Source organism: Pleurodeles waltl, chromosome 6, assembly GCF_031143425.1.
Source record: "Pleurodeles waltl isolate 20211129_DDA chromosome 6, aPleWal1.hap1.20221129, whole genome shotgun sequence".
Lineage (NCBI taxonomy): Eukaryota > Metazoa > Chordata > Amphibia > Caudata > Salamandridae > Pleurodeles > Pleurodeles waltl.
The window spans coordinates 603726738-603749877 of NC_090445.1; the positions used below are offsets into that span (position 1 = coordinate 603726738).

The 23140-nt window shown below is 42.9% G+C and overlaps 1 protein-coding gene across 1 annotated transcript in view; it reads right to left on the reverse strand.

The window, feature by feature from the left end:
- Window positions 1-1943: 1943 nt before the first annotated feature.
- Window positions 1944-23140, reverse strand: part of LOC138302000 (protein FAM107B-like) — a 106620-nt gene continuing 85423 nt past the window's right edge. Inside the window, exons 4-5 of the mRNA XM_069242428.1 lie at window positions 17250-17394; window positions 1944-3663 (exon numbers count right to left, since the gene is read on the reverse strand). Of these exons, the coding sequence (XP_069098529.1) occupies window positions 3538-3663; window positions 17250-17394 (271 nt within the window). The 3' untranslated portion in view covers window positions 1944-3537. The remainder of the gene's footprint in view (window positions 3664-17249; window positions 17395-23140) is intronic.

Consider the following 23140-nt stretch of genomic DNA (forward strand, 5'->3'; position numbering starts at 1 on the left):
CAACTCCATGCACTCCTCCCGTATCACTCGAACAATAAAGAGGAAAGACATCGGAGCCCATATGGGTATTAATACATGCTTTGCTCATTGGATGATTCATCTGTGGCAGGACTGTAAACTTATCAACCAAGGTTGGTGTTGGATTTTCTTGCTTTGGCTTTTCCTCTTCAACTTTTTTCAGCCAAAGGATCGCCTTCTCTTCTTGAGCGGACTGGTGGGAGGGGGTATACTGTTACGACTCGGTCGTCCCATTTCCAGGGGGCGCTGTAAGGGGACTGTCAGAAGCCTGGGAATCACCTTGAACACCTATCTAGAGTCCCTTGCTGACTCCTGTTTGTTTCTCTTTTCTCCATGGTACACTTGTGTAGGACTACATTTGCTTCTTGGGACTGCAAATCCCATAATGCACAGCTTGGTAGTCAGGAAAACCCGGATTCTGTTTCCCATTGTTTTCAATGGGAGAAGTCCAGTTGCTCCTTTTCACTGGATCCTCTCCTCCAGGACTTGCAAGTGTCCGAAACCACACACACCTGAAACCTCTCCTGTGCAGCCCAGTTTGGAACTGCTTATAAGCAGCCATTTCCTCAAGCTCCCCGTCGTGCATTGGACTTCAAATCCTTTGTGTTACAGACCGCTTGTCGGATGGTGTTCCAGTTTTGTTCCTGTTCTGTTCCAGCCTGATCCTGTTTCCTCTTTCTCTGCCCTGTTCCTGATTGTTCCAGCCAGAGTCTGCTCCCTACTTCTTAGCCTTGTACCTGTTTGTTTCTTCCAAAGCCTGCTCCCTGTTTCTCTGCCCTGCTCCTGCCTTGTTTCAGCCTGAACCTGCTCTCTGTTTCCCAGTCCTGTTTACTACTAATTCCTACTCCCTGTATTCCAGTCCTGTCCTTGCCTGTTCCAGCCAGAGCCTGCTCTCAGTTTCCCAGTCCTGTCTGTTTGTCCCAGCCAGAAGTTTGTGCCCTGTTTTCAAGTCCTAGTCCCGCCTTTGCTTCAGCCTGAGCCTGTTCCTAGTTCTTGCCTCTGCCTCTTAGTTTTTTCCCTTCTGTTTCTGTTTGTTCTTGGTTCTTTGTGTCTGGTAAGTGTTCTATCAGTCTTCACCAGTGTATACGTGTCCTCCTGTGTACTGGGGTTGACTCCTGGTTTCCAGGAGGCAATTCCAGCCCCCATCCTTGTCCAGTGTTATACGTTGTATTTCGTGCCTAACAGTGACAGTGTGCTATTGCTGTTTTCTCAGGAATCGCCACTGTGTTTCCAGCTGGACCCACAAGAGCGTGTCCTGTGTATGTAAGTACTATCTTTGTTTGTGCTCTAGGGTCCAGAGACAGAATCACTTCTGCTGCCTCCTTTCTATGGGGCTGGCAGGGTGACTATCTGTAAGAGCAAACTGCACAGAGGCATTGAGATTCCCTGTCACTGTGGGAGGTTCTGCGCCTTACTCTGTGTACAACCCCAGCGTGTTTGTCCACTGGTAATCCGTTTCCTGTTTGTTCACACAAGGGTTGCTCTGCTTTTACTTTCCTGTTTCCTGTGCCTATCCATAGCTGTCCTTTCCGTGTATGCCTTTAGCTGCTCCTCTGCCCCAGTGTACTACCTCTTTAGGATATTCGGTGACCTCAAGGGGTGTCCCAACCAAAGTCCTGATCAGACCCGGCCGAAACCGTGACAGAACTATGTCAATGGTGGGGACATGCTACAATGTGGGTAATGGAGCACTGAGAAGCAGAGGCATGATGATCATGGATTACTCACGAGATTGTTCAAATTGTTGAATGTACTATTTTTTTCCCCCTCATTACTTTTTTTAGGTTTGACATGTAATGGATGTTGAGGTGAGCCAAATGGTTTTGTAGCAGAAGGTAAAAAAATAACATTTAATTTAATGTTTCCAAAATTGTAAACCCCCAGATATTTCACTGTTACTTTCACTCCAAAAAAGACTAGGTAGATTCTGCTGGCAGTAATGCCCTTAAAATTGTGCACAAGGGGGTCAATTTACTGTTTAACAACAACATAATTAGCCACTTAAACGTAATATGTCTCGAGGTAATCACATACATAACACAGTGGTTAAATAACAGTGCAGTACAATACAAGTACAGTAAATAAATGCACTCATTAATTAGTGGGGTATGGCTTTCTCAGATGTGTCTGTAAAATTGACCTTTTATCCTTAATTTTTGCAGCCCTGCCTAGAATGTGTCTCCATACCACGTGGTCCCCCACCTGCAGTATATCCTATGGCACTTGTAACATGGTGGACAAGATCTCTGTCATGTTTGTGAGAGAGTAATCCATGCACAAAACTCTAATTCGGGCCCTCTGTCTCCTAATTTTTGTTACAAGTAAACAAATCGACTGCCCGTGTGTCTTGGACCACAGTATATAAATATGTTTAGTAAATAAACAAATAACGTTTGCGCTAAAACACAATGGGTGTTTCCTCGCGAAAAGTAGGAATGGGTTCATTGAAAACAGGAAAAAAAATACAAAATCTTCAACATGGTGGCAGAAAATACACAAAGCGACACCTGCCATTGGTTCCTGTTAGCAATGATTGTGGGTAAGCTGAACTCAACTTCAACACACGCCAGACTTCCACATGCTGGACCGCTAGGCCCATGACTTCACTCAGGGGGCTTATGCTCCTATCATTGCTGCCGCCCATTGTAAAGATGATTCTGTTGTGTTGACGCTTCACGTCCTTCATATATTTATTATATGTTTTACTTTCTTGTGTCTGTGAGAGTGCTTCTGCCTATAACTTGTCTTTCTGGAGAGTTTGTCATATTTATCCAAAACACGTTTAGTCTGTAGGCGTCTCTAATAACTGGTTCCTCTTGGTTCTGCAGGTTTTGTCTCAGCTTTCAAGAGAAGGAGGAGTGCGCCCTCTGCTGACCCAGTTTACCACTGCTTCGAGGTCTTGCTTAGGACGGGACACACAACGCCGCCTTCAGCTTCGGAAAACGAATATCTCTGCTTCATTTATAAATTTTGTTCTCATCAATCTGAGTTTGCCGCAGAGATGAGACACAGCAGAGCACCTCACTGCACTAACATGAGCACATTGTTGAAAGCGAGAGCCTCATACGCCTGCTTGACACTACTGAGGGTAGGGTAAGTCTATTCTTGGCTCAGAGTTCACAACATGATGGAGTCATCTCCCTGGGTCTGCCGAACAGACAGTTCTGCACTGACGACCACAGTAATCCAGTGCATTTGTAACTGCTTCAGGGGAGGGCTCTTTGTCCACGGTGCACCTTAAGCCCTCTTAAGTCTACAGGATTGCTGCTAGCCCCTCCAGTTTAGAGGTGTCTGAGGTACTTTGGAGCTCCACTTGCTTGACATACATAGGTCGTTTAATTCATTCCAAAAGCATCGTAGTTTTGTCTTCCCATAGCTCCGGATACAGATGTCAGATATGCAAGATTTCCCCTTGCCAGTCCACTAAGGCACGCTGTTTGCCTCCTCTTTCCTGTAAGAAGTCCCCCTCCGTGAGATGCCCTGTGGGCTTTGAACGCTAGCGATATTTCCGTACAGGCTTCAGGTCTGGTGATGCTCTCCGTCCCCGGGAAGCTGGACTTTCTTCAGGCCTTCTTTGACTTGAATAAACTCAGGCACTACGGCCGACGTCCCCTGAGAAGCCAGCTGCTGCTGCTCCCGCTCATACTGAGAAAAAAGAAATATGAAATTCCTGTTAATCACCACTAGACAAAATGCGAAAAGACAAGATGGCCAAAAATGGTCTTACGGTCCACCCACCAAAAATGGTGTAATTTCAGTAAATTGATCCAAAAACCTAACATTTTAGGAGGCAAATCATTTCTAGGTTTTAGAGCATACAAGAGGCAGCGCAAATGAGCATGGGAGAATGTGTTTTTTCAGAGAATGAGGGTCAGACCTAACTATGGCATATGATATATCTTAATAGGATGCTGCTTCCAGATGTAACTATGTTAATGACTACTGGCCTCGAATGCTCCGTGTCATTGACAATGTATCCTACTGTCAATTCGAAAATACGAATCCAAAAGTATCATATTTGTAACCAAAAATCAAATAAACATAAGGATGAATTCTTTCAATGGTCAATTCTCAATTTATTTCCATTTTGTGTAATGGGTCAGATTTTATGATGTTTGGTAATATTTAAATTAATTTTTGAGCAGCAGTGCTCCATCATCAGGAAGATGTCAAGGGGGTCTTTCGCAAAGCAGTTCCACAACCTTTAAAGTAAACATAATTGTAGTATTAGATACCCATACCTTCTATTATCCAAGTCATGACTGTCACAGAAATTTGCTAATACTGCTGTCCATGTTCTATGGGAGGCCCTTATGTAAAAAGTTATGTTAGTATGCTGAGGACCACATTTTGTCATGGATGGCCTTCTGACATATGCCACGTTGTCCTCCCATATGCCAAGAATTTCCTCCAGTGTACCAGCATCAGCAATTTGCCACAGTTGTCAACAGTGCCAAGAGTTGTCTCCTGTATGCAAGCGCTGGCATTTTTCTTTGTCTCTGTCTCTTGCACTCATTCTTATCCTGAATCACTCTTTCACATTCTCTCACTTAGTTTTACTCACTTCTATTTACTCACTGACGTACACATGATCCCACATACAAACATACATGCTCTCATATTTACATACACTCTCAGACAAATTCTTTCACCCATATGCACTCGCACAACATACATTTAAAGCCCTTTTATTTTTCTTAACCTAAATGCCAGGGAAGGTCTGTTCCAGATCCTGCTGTTCTACGTTTTACTACATTAATAGTGACTGATATCCTATTATTCACTATTAGTGTAGTAGAACGTGGAGCAGCAGGATCTGGAACAGAATTATTCACTATCAGTGTCATAAAGAGGAGTAGAAAACGAGTTTGGAGTCAGGTGCTGGAAATGCGAGATACTTCTGTGGTCTTGGCGCTGATGTTGCCACGTTCGAGCCCAGGTGTCGCAAAGGCAGTGCCAAGGGTCACAAGGGGCAAGCCAGGGGTTGCAGCTGCGACCCCAGGTGGCCCCTAAATCACGGCCATGGTTCCTCCCCCTTTCTGTAATCATCTCCTCTACCTAGCCACAAGCTCCCTCTCATCTCTGCAGTCTGATGCCTGGGCCAGCGCCCCCCAGCCATGCGGACGACGCAATGCATTCAATCAGGACTTAGCTTCATGCACCCTTGGCCTAAGCCCAGGTTGCCTAGTTTCAGAGGGGCATACTGAGCTTAACCACAAAACTGCTTTCAATGACTCGGTTACTTACTGGTAATCTTCATAAATCCCAATTATAGTACTTCCATGCCACTGTCCTCAGTGCCTCCCTCCCTCCCTTTGGAGGACAGGAGAAAAAAATTGCTTTGTTACCCTTATTTAACTTGGAATTACAGGACGCATTACTGGCTCCACCCACTTTTATTTGTCACATGACAGGAACTTCCTGCGAGGCTACACTGGGTGGAGAAAGGCCTTATTATTGCTTCATTGGGTGAAATCTGTCCGCTGAACACAAAGTGCTCATAGGTGAGGACTGTGATGAGGTAAAAGTAGGAGGTGGCTACTAATCTATTTTATTTCAGGTCACTAGTGCCTGTTATTTCTCTTGATGCACTGCATGTTTTATAGTCTACTGAGCCACTTTTTACAGTTGATTTCTCTGATAGTGAGACAAAAATGCATGCAGCAAGCTTAAAAACAGGCAGTCTTCCATACCTTGAAAAATACCCACATAGCATGTCTTTACAGGTTCAAAACTGTCCAAATGATCAAATATGGGCCTATTTAAACTATCTAATTCACTAAGCGGGGCCACTTCTATTTTGGTGCCATGTCTGTGCTTGGTTCGATTGATAGTTTCATCCAGACCACACCTCTCCCAGTACAATAGGAGACAGCTGTATCAGCCATAGCCCAAGATACCAAGTCTCCCCATTCATACCACTATTCACAGGGCAGGATTTAAATTAATTTCCTAACTCAAATCGATATAATCGATATAAGAAAGAAGAGTGCGTTGAGAGGTAACACACTGAAAAAAAAAGAAACAAATGAACGACACACATTTTGAATTCATCCAGAAGTTGAATTTAAATGTTTTACACTGTTATGGATGCAAGAGAGCAAAGCAAATTAATGCATAGAGCCAAAAAACAAGAACGTGCAATAGACTGAGCTAAAAGGGCACAAAGTGCAAACACAAATGAGAGACACGCCAAAACATCTGAACTTTAAGCACAAAGTCATGAACGGTAATCTTCAAGTAAGCAGGACAACTGCAGGGATCTTGAAAAGAAACAGCATCCTATGGTGGCTGAAGCTGGATGCTACTGCTTGAACAAAACACTGTATTTAATTATTGATTTATTTAAATCGATTATGAAACACTATTGTAGCAATACACAAAATGTCATCAAATATCCACACAGCAGACTTATTACATCATAATTTTAAAAACAGTAAATTTGCCTCGCATGAACAATTTCAATAAAATTAAAAACATATATATTTTCTTAATTTATGGGTTTAAAAAAGACTAAAAATTCTTCACAATCTGCAAATATTTACAGATGGATGATTCATCAGAAGCATTAATGCTTGCTCAAACTTTCACATGCCTGTTTTGCCACTAACAGACTGATATATTGATTGATTTATTTTGATCATGCCCCTTTATTGGACAAAAAACAGTATATAAGATGCATCTTGCACCAAGGCGTTACAAAATTGACAACTTGGGACATTTGCGACTCCATTTTGTACTCATGTATTAACTCCTAAAGGTAGCAAATCAAATTTTAATTCCATAAGAATTCTCCGAACTCACAGACATAGGCCCTCTTTATGACTTCGGCGGTCTACAATGTAGACAGCCAAAGTCCCGCCAGCCACAAGACCGCCAGTGATGGCGGTCATCCGACCGCATATTATGACTGCTGGTGGCTCTCTGCCATAATTTGGGGGGAGAGCCGCCAGCAGCCATACTGGCGGTGCATTGGAGGTGGCTCCGCTGGCACCACCACGTCAGCACAACACCACCACGCCTATTACAACTTAGTAGTAGGTGTGGCGGTGTTATGTTGGTGGAGCGCTGGTGGCTGAGCAAGCGCCATGGACCCCGTTCGCTCCCGGATGACTACTGTGACCACCAGGTAAGGTGATCGACCGACAGGGTAGGGCGAGGGAGAGAGAGGGGGTGGTGAGTGTTGTGTGCCTGAATGGGGGTGTGTGTTTGTGTGAATGGAGAGGGGTGGGAGTGTTGTGTGTCTTTGTGTGCGTGTGTATGCAAGTGTATGTGTGCGTGAGTGAATGCATGTATGCAGGGGATGGGGGTGTTGGAATGGGGATCAGGGTGGGGGTGTTGGAAGGTGGATCGGGGTGGGAGGTGTCATGGTTTGGGGGGGTAGGGAACTTCATATGGGGTCGGGGTGGGTCCTACATGGAGAGGGGGTTGGGGAGTCCTGTAGTTGCAACAGGAATGAGCATTCCTGTCGCCAGTATCATTACCGCCAGGGATTCTGTGGCGGTGCTGCCGCCATGAAATCCCTGTCGGTAAAGATGCACAAAATACAGTGAGCGGTGTTAGGTGGACCTCCAGGTCGAAGGTGGTCTACCTTCGGCCAGGTGGTACTACCACCCTGGCTGTACAGGTGGTGAACTGGCTGCAATACAGCCAGTTCATTACCATGGTAAAAATGTGGCTGTCCTGCACCGCCACACTGTCGGCGATCTGACCGGCACCTCCGGCATGGCGGTGCAGGACCGCCAAGGTCAAAATGACCCCAATAGCTCTGCTCTTAAGTAAAAATGCATTATTCCACATCTAGGGACTATACAATTAATTTGCAGTCTTGCAATCTACCTACAATGATCTAAATCATTTGATTTTTTAATGTAATCAATTTACTTCAGTTAAAAGTGAAAGATGTGATCAAATTGTGTGCAAATTTCTTATCTCTCAAGAGATTTAGGGACTCATTCGGCCGCCTATGCGGCCAGGAACCCGCCAGCCGCATTTGGAAATCACCACTGGGCCGTAACATTGCAGCCGGCTCCCTATGGAGCCAGCGGCAATATGGCTGTGCGGCGGGTGCAGCAGCACCTGTAGCTCAATCCACTGCCCGTAGTTCGGGCAGTGGATTGCGCAATGGGGCTGTGCCTGGGGGCCCCTGCACTGCCCATGTCAAGTGCATGGGCCCCCATGGGCACCGAGTCCCCTTACCGCCAGCCTTTCCACAGCGGTGTTCACTGCCATGGAAAGGCTGGCAGTAAGGGGAGTCAAAATCCCCAGGGCAGCGCTGCTGGTAGTGCTGCACCGGCGCATTAAGACCGCCGGGACCACCATGGAGGTATTCCGCCGGCCCCGGCGGTATGACCGTGGCGCTTTCGCCACGGACAAAATATGCAATGTAGTACTGCCAGCCTGTTGGCGGTACTACCGTCACATTTCCCCTGCCGGTCACCGACCGCCAAGGTTGAAATCAGGGCCTTAATTTCTCTGTCCAATACAGAAATGATTTTGTAAAAGTGGAAGTTTTATTTGAATTGTATGTAAAAACTTAACATATTTATGTTTTAAGGTACTTTTCTAGGATGGAGAACAGTTGATAGGCATAACTTAAAATCTGACCAAATTACTCATTAAAGGCTTTTGTAAGTGAATAATTTCAGTTAAGCTAGAGTCCCCCACTACCTAGATAACGTTTTTATAATTTAGATTAATTATAAGCATACCTTTTCAGGGCACTGATCAAATGAGATTCTGCCGCAAAAAAAGCTACAGAGGGAAGTTTGATTACATAAACCTGTAGGAGGGAAAAAATGTCTCTACTATCAATTGTTCTAAAGAACTTCTAGAGGCCAAACCCTATTGCTATTGCTTTGGAAATTTGGCCATTCACCTGATTCACCCTGGTTAATTATTTTGATATATTCATCCCTTAATATTTGTAGACTTTTACAATTTCAAATTTAGAGCCCTTATAATACCAATAATTTCAAACATTGAAACATGAAGCCACCATTATCTTACCCTTGTTTACAGTTAAAATATGATATTTTGGGAGGGAAGCTAATGCATCTAACTGCCTTTGGAGGCGATAGTGATAAAGGACGTCAGAAATAAATCACTGGCATACATTAGTAGCAAAATTATGTTAGTAACTAACTTCTGAGAATGTACATCCACCTGTGTAATCTTTTTTTGGGGGCGTTGGCTAGGTAAAATGAAAATAACAGGGGACACAAAATACATCCTTGTTTCAGGCTATTAAGAACAGTCATTTTAGAAGTGTATTCTGACTCAAATGCTAATAAAATCTTTTACCATTTTCTGAATACAAATTAACCAGTGGACATAGTAAAAAAGCTAGGAATACCCTAGTGTAGGGAAGTGTAGTTTTGTTGCAGTACCCCCCGCCCCACAGACACACACTTTTTGCCTGGTATTTGATGCAACTTTGACTGAAGTGCATGCTTGCCCTGCCAACTAGGTCCCCAGTGCCAGTGTTCTTTTCCTCAAAACTGCACAGTTGGCAAATCCTTTAACACCCTCAGTAAGTCCCTAGAAAATGGTACCCCTGGTACCTAGGGCCTGAGATGCTAAATAGGGTCCACAGGGCTGCAGCACGAATTGTGCCACCCTAAAGGACCACTCACCAAACACAACAGGCTGCGTGTCTTGGTGCAGACAAAAAATGAGCCATGTCCCCTTATACTGCATGCAATATACAGCAGGGTTCATTACACTACATGTGAGGGCATATCTGCAGGAGCAGATATGCCCCTGCTATGTCTTTGTCAATTCTCAGACATGGTAAGTGGCCAGTGAATCTATTTTGAATGCATGTGCTGGACACTGGTCAATACGAGTTCCCCAGCTACATGATGGCTTCATTGAAGATAGGGATGTTTGGTATCAAACATCTTGCATTGATAAACCCACACTGATTCCTGTGATGAATTTGTCAATACATGCACCCAGAGGGCACCCTAGAGGTGCCCCTTGAAAACATACCAGCCTCTGGTGTGCTTGCTGACTGGTTTCTGCTGGCCTGGCCCCCTAGGGTGAGAGCCTTCTGCTCTCTGGAGACCCCGAACAAAAGCCTGTTCGGGAAGAGGGTGTAATAACCCCCCTCCCACAGAATGACCTGCTGATTAGCCTTCCTAAGGTGGCATGCCTCAAAGGGCTGTCTCCTTTGAAATACGAATCTGGCTCCCCTCACAAGAGAGGAATCCAACCCTCCTGGCCAGAGCCCACTTGGCACTTGGTGGGAAAATTGACTAGTCAGGTAGGCATGCAACCTTAAGGCTTGTACCACTCCTAAGGTGGGCTACTGTGAGGTGGACACGAAATTTCAGAGGTAGCCATCTTTGTTGTAGCATACCTAGGAATTCTGGGACAGGGTTATGCCCACTTCACGCAGGACGTGGTCATATATGGGTGAAGTGACCCAAGGGTCAGTAGCCCATTGGCTACTTTCCAACACACCTCTAACATCCCTAAATTCAGTATTTAGGGAAGCCTCTGGCACCAGAGAAGCAGATCCTGATGACCGAGGAAGTCCAAGGACACTGAAGAGCTGCGAAAGCAGAAGAGGAGAAAAAGAAGGAGTTGACCTGGTACCAACCCCGCCGGCCTGTCTGCACCAAAGTTGACTCATCCTGCACCTATGACCCCAGAAACCTAGAGGACTGCCTGCCTTTGAAAAAGACTCAAGACCTCCCATTAACAGGGGACCCGTTGTCCAGCAAACTCCAATGAAGGGACTTTGAAGCCTTCGAAACCACCAAAATCCGACACCTGAAGTCACCACTGCACCCGCCATCTCCAACCCGAGTTGAAGGGTTTCCCAGCCCTCCAGAGTCTGAGTACATTGTGGTTTCATCCCTCCTAGACTTGCTCATGACTCCTTCAGCCTCTGCTCGCAGCCCCCATCTACCGCAACTGCTCCGGTAAGGAAAACCCAACACCAAAAGACACCTCTGGACCCCTCACCCCTGAGCCGTGGAGAGGAGGACCAAAGGTACCTACCTGTGCCCAAGCATTGTGAGGCCTGAGCTCCACTGTTTGTTCAGCCTGACTAGCCTCCTGGCCAGAGCCTGCAACCTCTTTTCATAGTGACCGATCTCCATTTAAACTCATTATGCACCCAATGTTGTTTTCCACCCTGCATCCGGCCGTTCCCGCGCTGCTGGTGGTATACTGCTGGTGCTACCTTGGATTTGGCCACTACTCAACTCCTGGAGATTGGGCTTGTGAGTCACTGTACTGTACTTGTTTGCAGAACTTGTTTTTCCTCCCATAGGATAACATTGCAGAACTTAGAAATTGCACTGTGTCCACTTCTTAAAGTGAAAAGAACTCCTATTTATAAAAGGTACATTCTCAAATGATTTTTCTCTGATGCCTAAACATAAGTAAAGATACTTGCTATTTTTATAAATTGATGTGGATCTCCTCTTTGAGTCATGCGTCTCATTTATTGACTATTGTGTGTATTTGTGAATGTCTTGCACTCCTCTGTGTTAAACCTAAAGCTGCTCGAGCACACTAACTCCAAATAGAACAGTTTGGAATTGCATAGCAAGCCCTGTCTACTCATTGGGAAACCCCTGGACCCTTTACACAGTATTGATCTAACACATAAAAGGCCAGTTTCCTACATCCACTTTGTATATTTTTGCTACACATGGATCAACCAACTTATCTCAGGCAGTACTAAAATCAACAAATGCCACATACAATTTAGACTTTCTTATTTTCACATATTTATCAGCAATCATCATTAGGGATGAAATACTATCCACAATGCAGCATCCCTCTTGGAAACCATATTGTTCAATTGGAAGAGGTTTATTCAGATATGCTCAGGTGGATAATATTGATGAAAGACATTTTGCGTAGATTTTCCTGATGACATCCAACACACCTTTTGGGCAATAACTCTTAGGTTCATTACAATCGACTTTTTCATATAATGGAATCATTTTACTACCCGTCCAGGAATGTGGAATTAAGTTATACAAAAGTCAAGCAATTGTTTTGAGATAGTTCCCCCAAGAATTAGGACAGGATTGTAATATATTGGTAAAGAATTTGTCTGTACCTACAGCTCTTGGGTTTTTCAGTTCCACAATTACTTTATAAATTTCTTCTGTCGTTATATCTTCCCATACAATGTTGTTAGTCAATAGGTTAATTACTTCAAGGGTAGGGAATGTACACTGGTTACAGCATATGACATCTCTAAGAGGGCTTGCCAAAACCTTTCAACTAATGTGTTTAGTTTCTTTGTGTGATCTTTGCCTAGTCATTTTGCTACAATAAAACAGAACTTATTGGTGTTCTTCGTTGTAAGACCGCTTTGAATGGACCACCATAGTTTTGTGATTTTGATTTCTTTCTGCTGCTTCTTTTTCATGGCTTCAGATAAAGAAAAATCGTTTTAGGGTACCCTTTTGGATGCAATCAAAAACTGGTGTGGTTATCAGACTCTTTAATAAGTTTACAATAGAGGAGATAAGACTTTCAAATGTGGTTACGTTTATACTTCCCTGGACATCGACAAAGACTGTAGGTTAAGGGCGAGGAAGAGTCAAGCAGGGTAGGGAGTAGTAGGAGGATGTGAGTAACTAGAGTGAGTGTTTAGGGAGTGTTGGGGGAAGTAGCTATCAGACCTAGGTCTTATTAGGAATTTGGCATAGATAGTACTCTGAATGAACATGGCAGAGTACCCGGTCAACCAAACTCCCAGTTGTATTTAAAGTTAGGCAAATCATCATGTGTGTACTCACAGAGCCTCTGCTGGCTCCATTAGCTGAAACTCTAAACCAACGGCTCTGAAGTTTGCCAGGACATCATAGTACATCCCCTTGCTGCCCTGTCGGAACAGAATACAGATTGTCGTAGTCTAAATAAGGCACTTGGGGTAAAAGTACTAAGTTATTTCTGCATTTACAAATGACCAAATTGTGAATCGGTAGTCTTTTACCATATCTCAGTTTGGGTTTGCCGGCGTATTAGGAATGAGCATGTTTAGGGTATCCATTCCTAATGCATTGGTATGTACAAATGATTTGTGACCGAAACGCGGTCGCAAAACATTCACATTTTACCACAAACTCAAAGTTGGTGGAAATACATTTGCGAAGGGAAGGGTTTCCCAGGGGACCCCTCCCCCTTTAGGAATGGTTGAAAAAATATTTTTTAAGAGCAGGAAATTATTCATTTTTTTAAAACACATCCAGTTTTCCTTTAAAGAAAAAGGCAGCATTTAAAAAAAAACAGTCTGATTTAAAAGCAATCACAGACATGGTGGTCTGTTGGCCCCTAGCAGGCCACCATCCCTGTGATTTCTGCGATTCTCAGTGGGTTGCAAACTTAGACCTAACTTGTTAACATTCACGAGGTAGGGCTATTTGTGACCAAATTCGCTATTTGGTAATCACAGACACTAATGTTAGTACATCTAGCCCTTGGTGCCTAACATATAAAAGCTATTTCTTGCAAGGTTCGCAGTTTAAAACAGCTGGAATAGTATTTAAAAAAATACCAAATTTACACAGAAGAAGAATAAGGCTTCTTTGCTGTGACATAGCTTGCTGTTGAAGTGAATATGTTTCCTCACTGTGAACTATCATCACTATTAACAATGAAAGTAAAATCTGTGGATGGAAAGCTAAGGTGGGCAAGAGGATACCTCATTATTTACACCTGACACAGCAAAGGTCTTTGGGTTCGACATTTAAGTGTTGTACGTTTATATAGCAATGAGGATGTTTGGGTGATAAATGGTAGGCCTGCTCAGGCCTACTCCAGTAGGGCAGTATCCTTCCAACTATTTTGTCACCCGCATGGTTGTGTGTAGTGGGATGCACATCTGGGCTAGTTGTGTACCCCTTGTGCCTTTTATTGCTCCTGAGAGAGCCCCACCTAGCATATATCCTAAAAGTGTAATCCATTTATTCTGGGTTTGCTCACCCCCTTCTTTCATGTACCTCGTACATCTGCCGCACTAATGGGTTAGCTGAGTTTCTGTAGGTTGTCCACTATCACTCTTGAGTCGACTAGTAGTACCACTCAGTTAGCTGTGTTTCCCACTGGTTACCCTGCAGTGCTCATGGGAAGACCACACTTGGCATGTTTCTTGACTGACTACACCACTTCTATATATAACTCCAGGGTTTCCCCACACATTTGCTGATTATCTCTGTTTCTATGGGTTGCCCCTGTGGTTCTTGTTTTTTATTTATTTATTTTTGGCATTTTATATATTGTGAACGTGACTCTATTGGATTTTAGAGCACTTTATATGAGAAGAATTTAATACTGAATAGAAGCTGTTTACATGACAACAGTTTCACAAGTTTCACTGAATACACAACTGAGGTTGATGTTTTCCCTGTAGGCTGCCTGTATCGCTTCTTGTTGGACAGCATCTTACATATACCTTAAGGGTTTAAATCATTCCCCTTAGTCCTGGTATCTGAGCTTCTGTTGCTCCTGAATAAACCTCCTCTCTCTTTTAGCCCCATCATCACTACCCCAAACCAAAACCCTTCTACTAACACCCCACCTCCTCTTAAATTTAGCTGCCCCCATCTTAGATACTCCTGAGTACAAGATTGATGCGCGACAAGCATCTGAACATCAATGAGCACATAATTTCACTCCACAATCTTGACTTGCACTAGGCTACCAGGTTAGTAGATGATAAATCTATACTTTGAGGTGCATGTTTATATAGATGATATAGTGGTAAGTGGTATTTAGTAGATATAATTATATGTCAACACTTCTGCCCTAGATATTTTGACATACAACAAAAGGATAGAAGTTTGGATGACCCATGGACAAGAAAATATGGGACGCACCTTAACCCAAAAATTCTACTGATGGTAGTAATTAAAATATCAATGTAATGAAAATGACAGAGTTTCATAATTATTGTTTGTAACAAAGCGTTAAAGAAAAAAATGATTCAACCACTTTCTTACAAGAAAAATACAAGCTTCAAGAGGCAGTGATATTAAGTTACAATTGAGAGACTAATGATTCACAGTTTCTGATATAATTTACTAGATTTAATATTAACCACATCAGTAGAATTGGCTGTCTTAAGTAATAATATTACAGGATACAGATTGGTAGTAAGATAAATATAATAAAGGCTTTTTATTCAGCGAGTAGACTTGTTGATCAATGCAGAATGGTGGCTAAAATTCAGTTAGTTTTCATCTAAAGTCTTCACATCAAAGAGTCTTTGAACTGAAGTTCTTGACAAATTTGGTAAGCTGTAGTCAGCAGACACTGTAGAGAGAGAGGGGACAGTTGTGAGGAAAAGGAGGAGAGTAATGTAAGGCAAAAGGGTACGGGTCTTGGCCCTGTTCTTTTTAATGGATACATAAGTGGCATTGCAAAATAAAATGTAAGCAAAATGTGCATTTTGATTGACGCTGCAAAAATCTAACATTAGAATGATACAGAGAAAGATGGAAAGAACAGTGGCTAATTTAAAACGGCTTAGAGAATTGTTTACCAAGATGCACACAGGTTAAAAACAACTAACTGCAAAGCCATGAAGCTAGGGGTGGGGATTGTGTGCATTAGTGCGGGACAAGAAGTTGTACCAATGGCTATAACAGCTTCTTGGCGAATGTTGGGTTCGTGCTGTGAGCAACAGCCAGCAAAAAACAAGCATTTGCAATGCAATAGGTCTCGCGTTTGCTTGAGTTAGAGCTATTGACTTTGTACATGCATAACTGCACTTTTATTGCCACATAAATTGGTCAGCCCTGTCGCATAATTTGGACCTCTCTGCCACATAATTCCAGTGGTCCTGCATGTAACTAAAGCACTTCCACTTACCTTTTTCCTCTCTCTACAGCAAAAAATGAAAATATTGCCATTATTCATTATATGTTTCTATATTATTATCTTGGCCACCAACCTAGTGTGGGGACCCTGAGATGACCTAGACAGAAACACCACATCGTGCGGTGAGATATGTGCAAAAATGTTTTGTAAAAGGAATGCCCTGCAAAGCATTATGGGGCAAGTTTCCGAGTGCAGAGAATACTGTAGTATCTTGATTGTAATGCTCACAACAGCCCCTGGAGAACACCATAATAAGAATAGCATTTGTAAGAAACATGGTCATGTAACCATATAATCAGACACTAGAGGGCATAAAAACATGAAAACATAATGATAAAAAGTAATGCAGTGTACCCATATATGTGGACCCTAGAGGGCATGGCGCCTTACACATTTGCAGGCCTACTGTAATACTATTACAATCAAGGTTCCTTAAATCACAAACTACTCCCAGCTGTGAAACAAAAGTTCCAGCCATGAGAGAGCTTAAAAAGGCATTGAATGGATGGCGAGGTTACTATTTTGGGGTCCCCCCAACCAATTTGGAGACTCAGTGATGACCTAGACAACAGAAAGAGTGTGTCACGCTGAACGGTTTGTGGTAGTCCCATTGTCACAGGACCACAAAAGGCTGAGTTATGGGCAAAAATGTTCTGAAAAATAAATGCCCTGTAAAGCATGATGGGGCAAGCTTTGCGAGTGCAGTGGATATTGTAGTATCGGCTCTCCCAGCGTGCCAGAAGAGCCACTTTAAGGATTTCAGTGTTTTTTTCTTTTTTAAATGCCCCCATTCGTATTTTTTTTCAACTGCTAAACTTGTACATAAGTGGTAGTTATGTAAAGCACTTCTCAGATCGATGTTGCACTATATGAAACTTCACATCCTCTTGTAAAGTGCTCCTCCAATCGAGTCTGCGCTATATGAACCTTAAAAAAAATAATTAATAAAAAAGAACCCCCTCCAGCTTTCAGCCTTTGTGCGCAGACACCACAGAGAAACAGCAGCATGCCCAAAATAAGAAAGAGGAAGAAACAACATACAGCCACGCAGCACAAAGCAGCGAAGCAAAATAAAAAAATTGTTCGTCACACTTAGGTACATGGCCCATCGTGCAATAATCCATGTAACAGGGTCAATCTCCAAGGCGGTAACAAAGCAGCCTCAAAACGGGACAAACATAAAGCATTTACCCACAAAATCATGGTATTTTGAAAGGCAGGCCAAGTATCGAATAAAAGTGATTGGCATGAGATGGGCGTGTTGCAAGCCCACAGATGTAAATTACAACATGTCGAGGGACAGCGCTTGTGCGCTACCTAGGCTCGACCTAAGGAGACGTTGTGTTACTGTTAAATTAAGTCTTGTATTTAATCACCTGGTCCAGCTGTTGTTGCCGCTTCCTAAGCTGTTCCTCGAGGTCTGTCTTTGGCCTTAAGGCTTCCTCCTCCTTCCTGCGCTGACTCAACTTGCGAGTCTCCATCACTTTCTGAAGCTCTGGTTTATGTTCCGGAGTCAGACCCCTGAGGGAGTACAAAACAGCAAGTTAGGGTGAGTAAAAAGGACATTAGCTCCCTGTCTTGGATCCTATTTCTCGGTGACAAGCAGGATAGCATGTTTTCTCCCTAGATACTGTGATTCAGTCCTTGCTGTTAACTGTAATACTTATCTGGACTAACGCAGTCATGTTACGATATACTGTAATACATTTCTTTACTTTACTCTGCAAAACATTGATTGTTTCAAAGGATGGTGAGCAACGCTTTCCCTGTCTTACTAAAATTTCAAAGGGATAAATGAATAGCAAGCATAGCCTATGCAAGAGTTGGCTTTACCAATGTACTTTAGCCATGTTGTATACCAGAGTGGCTGCTGTTCAGCATGGCTAAAAGTTAGTGGTCAGAGGAGAGTGTCGTAGAGTGGAGCGACATGAAGTGGTGTAGAGTGAAATGGAGTGAGCGGCGGAGAGTAGAGTTGAGTGCTGTAAATGGATTGGCATAGAGTGGACATCAAAACATTCAGCACAATGCACTCTTTCTGTCTAGGTCACCTCTGGGTCCCCACACTAGGTTGGGTGGGACCCCAAACTAGTAGCCTCTCCCACCACTCAATGTAATTTTTAGCTCTCTCATGACTGGAACTTTTGTTTTACAGCTGGGAGTAGTTTGTGTTTTAGGGGCCTTGTTTGTAATAGTATTGCAGTAAGCCTACGCTCTCTAGGGGCTACATATAAGGTTATACTGCATTGCTTTCTGCCATTCTGTTTTAATGTTGTTATGCCTTCTAGGGGCTGACTATATTGTTACAGGTCTACGTATCTTACAATGCTATTTCTTTTATGGTGTCCTCTAGGGGCTGTTCTGAGCATTACAATCAAGATACTATAATATTCGCTGCACTCAGAAACTTGCCACATAATGCTTTGCAGGACATTCCTTTTACAAAACATTTTTGCCCATAACTCACTGTGTGGTGGTCCTAGGACAATGGGCCCACCATAAAAATGTTCAGCATGGCGCACTTTTTCAGTCTAGGACATATCTTGGTCCCCCACTAGGTTGCAGCAACCCAAAATAATAATTCCTCCCACAAGACAGTGTCTTTTTAAGTTCTATCATAGCTGGAACCTTTATTTTACAGCTGGGAGTAGTGTGTGTTTTAAGGGCCTTGTTTGTAATATTATTCTAGTAGGCCTGCTAGGCCTGAAAGTGTGTAATGCACTATGCCATCTAGTGGTTAAATATATGGTTACACTGTATTACGTTCAACCATTCTGTTTTCGGATGGTTATGCTCTCTAGGGGCTGACTATATGGTTACATGATCATGTTTCTTACAAATGTTATTTTTATAGTGGTGTCCTCTAGGGGCTGTTTTGAGCACCATAGTCAAGATACTACAAAATGTTCTGCACTCAGAAACTCACCCCATAATGCTTTGCAGGGCATTCCTTTTACAAAACATTTTTGCCCGTATCTCACAGCACAATGAGCTCTTTCTGTCTAGGGCATGTCTGGGTCCCCTCACTAGGTTGAGGGGGATGCCAAAATAATAATATAAAGAAATATTATAAATAATGGCAATATTTAAATTTTTTGCTGCAGATAGAGAAAGAAGGTATATGGAAGTGCTTTAGTTATATGCAGGGCCACTGGAATTATTTGGCAGAGAGGACCAAAATATGCAGCAATAAAAGTCAAGTTATGCGTTTACAACGCTAATACTCTTACTCAAGCAAATGCGAGACCTATTGCATTGCAAATGCTTGTTATGGATTGGTATAATTTCGGCCCCAAGTTATGTTAAAGGCATTGGGGCCCTTTGGGCCAACATACTGGCTACCGACTGAATGTAAAGAGCCCATACTGTTATTTCTGACAATTTGACAGGAACCTTGTGCGCTCTCTGATTTTTCTAAATTCATGGCGTCAAACATTTACTGCAGTGTAAACCAAACATTCTCAATATTCCCTTGTAGTTCTTCAACAGTCATAGAAATATATCCCTGAGGGATAGTAGACCTTCCATGTCTAACTTATATACAACTTGAAAGTGTCTTACCAAAACCTCTGGAAGTATGTGGATCTAAGGAAAAGTGGCAGGAGTTAGGCTATCATAGGCAACTGAATGCCAGAATGCTTGTGTAGCCTTTTCCTTGGCGGCTTTCAACAAATCTGACCATTGTTCCACTTTTCCATTTCCTCCTTATGATCCTCTTGTAAGCTTTTCTTGCTTCGAGTGTCCTACTCCTATTGTTGTTCCTAAGAGCTATTGGTGCTTTAAAGGTTTACACTCACTGTCATTCCTTGCATGGTCTGCATGGCTCAATAGTGTTGTATTATTCATCTCCCTAGTCAAATACATTTCCATTTAATCAAACAAACAAAATGTACATCCAATATCTTATCATTACTTAAGGGGGTAATACTTCATAAATCTTCAATAGCTGCAATGACATTGAATATATATCAGCTAAAACGCTTTTGTCCAGAACAGTGCCCATTTTATTCCCCTCAAATTATTTGTCATACTCAGTGTATTGTGTTTACTAGGGAGACACAAAGTTGTTTGTTCTATGCCTTTAAGTTTAGCTCTTACAATGTTTTCACGTTTCAGGGATAGAACTAGTGGATCATGATGACTGTCTGCATGGCTAAACAACTTAAAATACACTTATGTTACTCCATTTCTTATATGCACGAGGAAACAGTCAAAATGACTAGACCATCTTCCATGGTTAAATGTTGGGCGAGGTAGTATATCTGTTGGAACACAGTCATTGCAAGGAGCAGAAACTGTGCTCAGTCATTAATGTAGGTAAGTGAAATACTATTGCCCTGGTGATCTTAAGTGGCATGGCTTCTAAATCAGGAATCCTCCAGATTTCACCCTCTTCTTTCAATGTGTCTTGAAAAATATGGATTGGTTCAAACCTCTATTTCAAATCTCCTGTTATAAGAACAGTGTTTTTTTTCTTTTTCTTCAAGTTAGGTCTTGAAGGAGTCTGATTACATACTCTATTGTAGGGGATTCATACACTCCACTATTGCCTATCTTCCCTGGTCTGAAATGTTCTCTTCAGGTTCTGAATATCATTACTACCACAGTACTTAACTATTACGAGACAATATAAGTCCACTTTTATCCATACGGTTAACCCCTTGAAGAGACAACTCCTAATCACAGTTGTTGCTTCTTTGCGCTAATTTGCATTACCTTCCAAGCAAATAGGGGTTTTTGACTAGGTCTCCTGGAACACACAAAAACCAAGAGATTTCATAAAGATTTTCCAGCTGAGGTCTTTAGTGTTGTTTCTCAGGCCTGCTACATTCCATGACTTTATGTTTATATGTTTAGCCCTTCATCTCCCCACACACTGACAGGGGTGGGGGTAGTTTTTGCTCCCAGGGACACGTTTTCTCACACCTAAAGTAACCAAACTATGACTACTAGACACAAGAATATTGTTTTTTGCGGGACCATCAGTTATTACCCTATTACTCATAGAAAGTATACACAAGCCCTCTTAGTCCAGATTTCCTCTATTCAAATGGATCTTTTCCACTTCCACAGCCTTTATTCTTTAATTCATCTTTGCAAACATATTAAGTAAGGACTGTATTTGGAGGGGCACATCTGCATTCCTACTTTCTGGCTACTGTGATTCCTCATGATGGAGTGGGCAAAGGGATAATGGTACTCAACATTTATGATAACTTCAGCGAACAGTGGGCCAGGTTGATTCTATCATTAAGTTCGGTAACCATTGTTAAACTATTTTGTGGCCTTTTTTGTTCAGGCATTTTTGAAGAAAAGCAGAGGGCAGTCTGTTTTAATTTGACTGAGGCATCTTCTTTGTCTCTTTGTTTCTATGATAATCCCCATCATCATTAGTCAATTCCCTCAGCAGATTGTTATCAACATTAGAATTTTCAACCTCACTATCCTCACCATTTAATCTTTGTGCAGAAATCTCCTTACCTTTCTGTGACTCACCTAACTGGTACTCACCTGGTACTAAAAATCACCCAACTTCGTCAAACAGCGAGGACATTTTGTTTAATTGCACATTACTACAGAAAATATTTGTTCCCTATTTCTTGTATGCTGCATTAAATCCACCTTCTGCTTCTGCATTATGGCAATATAAATTTAGCCCTGCCCAGCCTCTTCCAGGCTCTGACAAACTAGGAACGGCCATCTCTGAGCTGGGCATGGCCTGTGCACACCCTGTGAAGGGGGATTGCATATTAAGCTGCACAAGAGGGAGGTTACCACCTCCTCCTGATGCATATTGGAGGATGTAGTCCCTGTCCAGGTTCCCAGCAGCAAAGTGACATGAGTAGGATACTCTATGGACTAGGAGGGGTAAATTTATAATGTACAGGGTTATCTGTGACTCCTTTTCCCCTCTTCAGTGTGGCCTACCGTAAATGCCTGATTTTCCAGAAAATCTGTAATTTCTTTCAGCTGAACAGAGCTGGTGCCTCCCACGTCTCCAGATGGAAAAGCTCATGAGGGAAATAAAGATACAACTTATCACTTCATAAGTTACTAAGAGATAAACAGAAAATCTCTTTCTCTTGCTTTGCATTTGTATCTAATGGCCTCATTTGGAGTCTGATGGGTGGCCTGTCTGCCAGCCAGGTCAGCGGGACTCAGCTTTCCTGGTGGAGCCCCACCGACAATATTTAGGGAATTTTGCAAGCCAGTTGTGTTACGCGAAATGATGGGGGTCACCTGCAGAGTGTGATGAGAGGCCCCTGGGTCTCAAATATAGCACAGATAGACATTGGCCTTGGAATGACTGGGGTCCACTAAAGGGAAAGGTGCCCCCAGAAGGGACGGGCCTCGTGCACAGTGAGGGCTGCAGGGGCCTGAGTTACATCCCTGTTGCAAGCAAGGTGATGATCTCTTTCTCTTCAGTGGAACCACTAGTGCTGCAGCTCTGCTGAAGGCAAAGAAAATATTGTCGAATGAGTACCATGTTTGGTGTGCCTGCCTGGAAACGTTTTTGTTTTCAAGAAAGAAACTCTAAAGTAGGAGTGTAATTTGCCTACCCATGTAGGGCAAACTACTGGTAGTCACCCCATGCTAAATAGGGTGAGGTGGGACAGTGATCACTGTCACCTTATGGCCTGGTGGCAGAAGGGCCATCCTGTCAAAGTTTTAGACTGGCAGCGCAAGCAGATGGTGTAAGCCCAGTGCTATCACTGACTCTAAATAGAGTAGGCAAACCATGGGCACTTCAAGATGGCATGGAGTTCAATAACAAAAGAGAACAAATTAGAAACCCTGGTGATACTTGTACCATTGAACCAGTGCATGCATTCAACACATCTCCATGAAAGATTGACAATATAGAGGTGGGAGCCCGACATCATAGACTCTACATGGCCATTGTGCTGAGGAAAGAAGCCAAGCAGACATCAAAGTCTCCCAAACACCACTAATTCACTCAGAAGTGTTTTATTATTTGGAAGACTGCTCAGCACACTGCTCCCAACATTCACCATCCCTTGATGTTAGCATCTGCCCAATTTGCCTGGGGGTGCAAAGACCAATAATTGGCCGAATGCAATAATAGAATTTGAATTTAAATTGAATCCACTGACCTATCTTACAAATCTATCACATACACCTGGCACTCAATGCTCTGCAATATGCACAATGATATTCTAAACTATTTTATGATTTAAACTTGTGACCAGAGATTACACACTGACTTCTCAAGTAGATGAACTGACCACCTGAACTGTCTTACCAATAT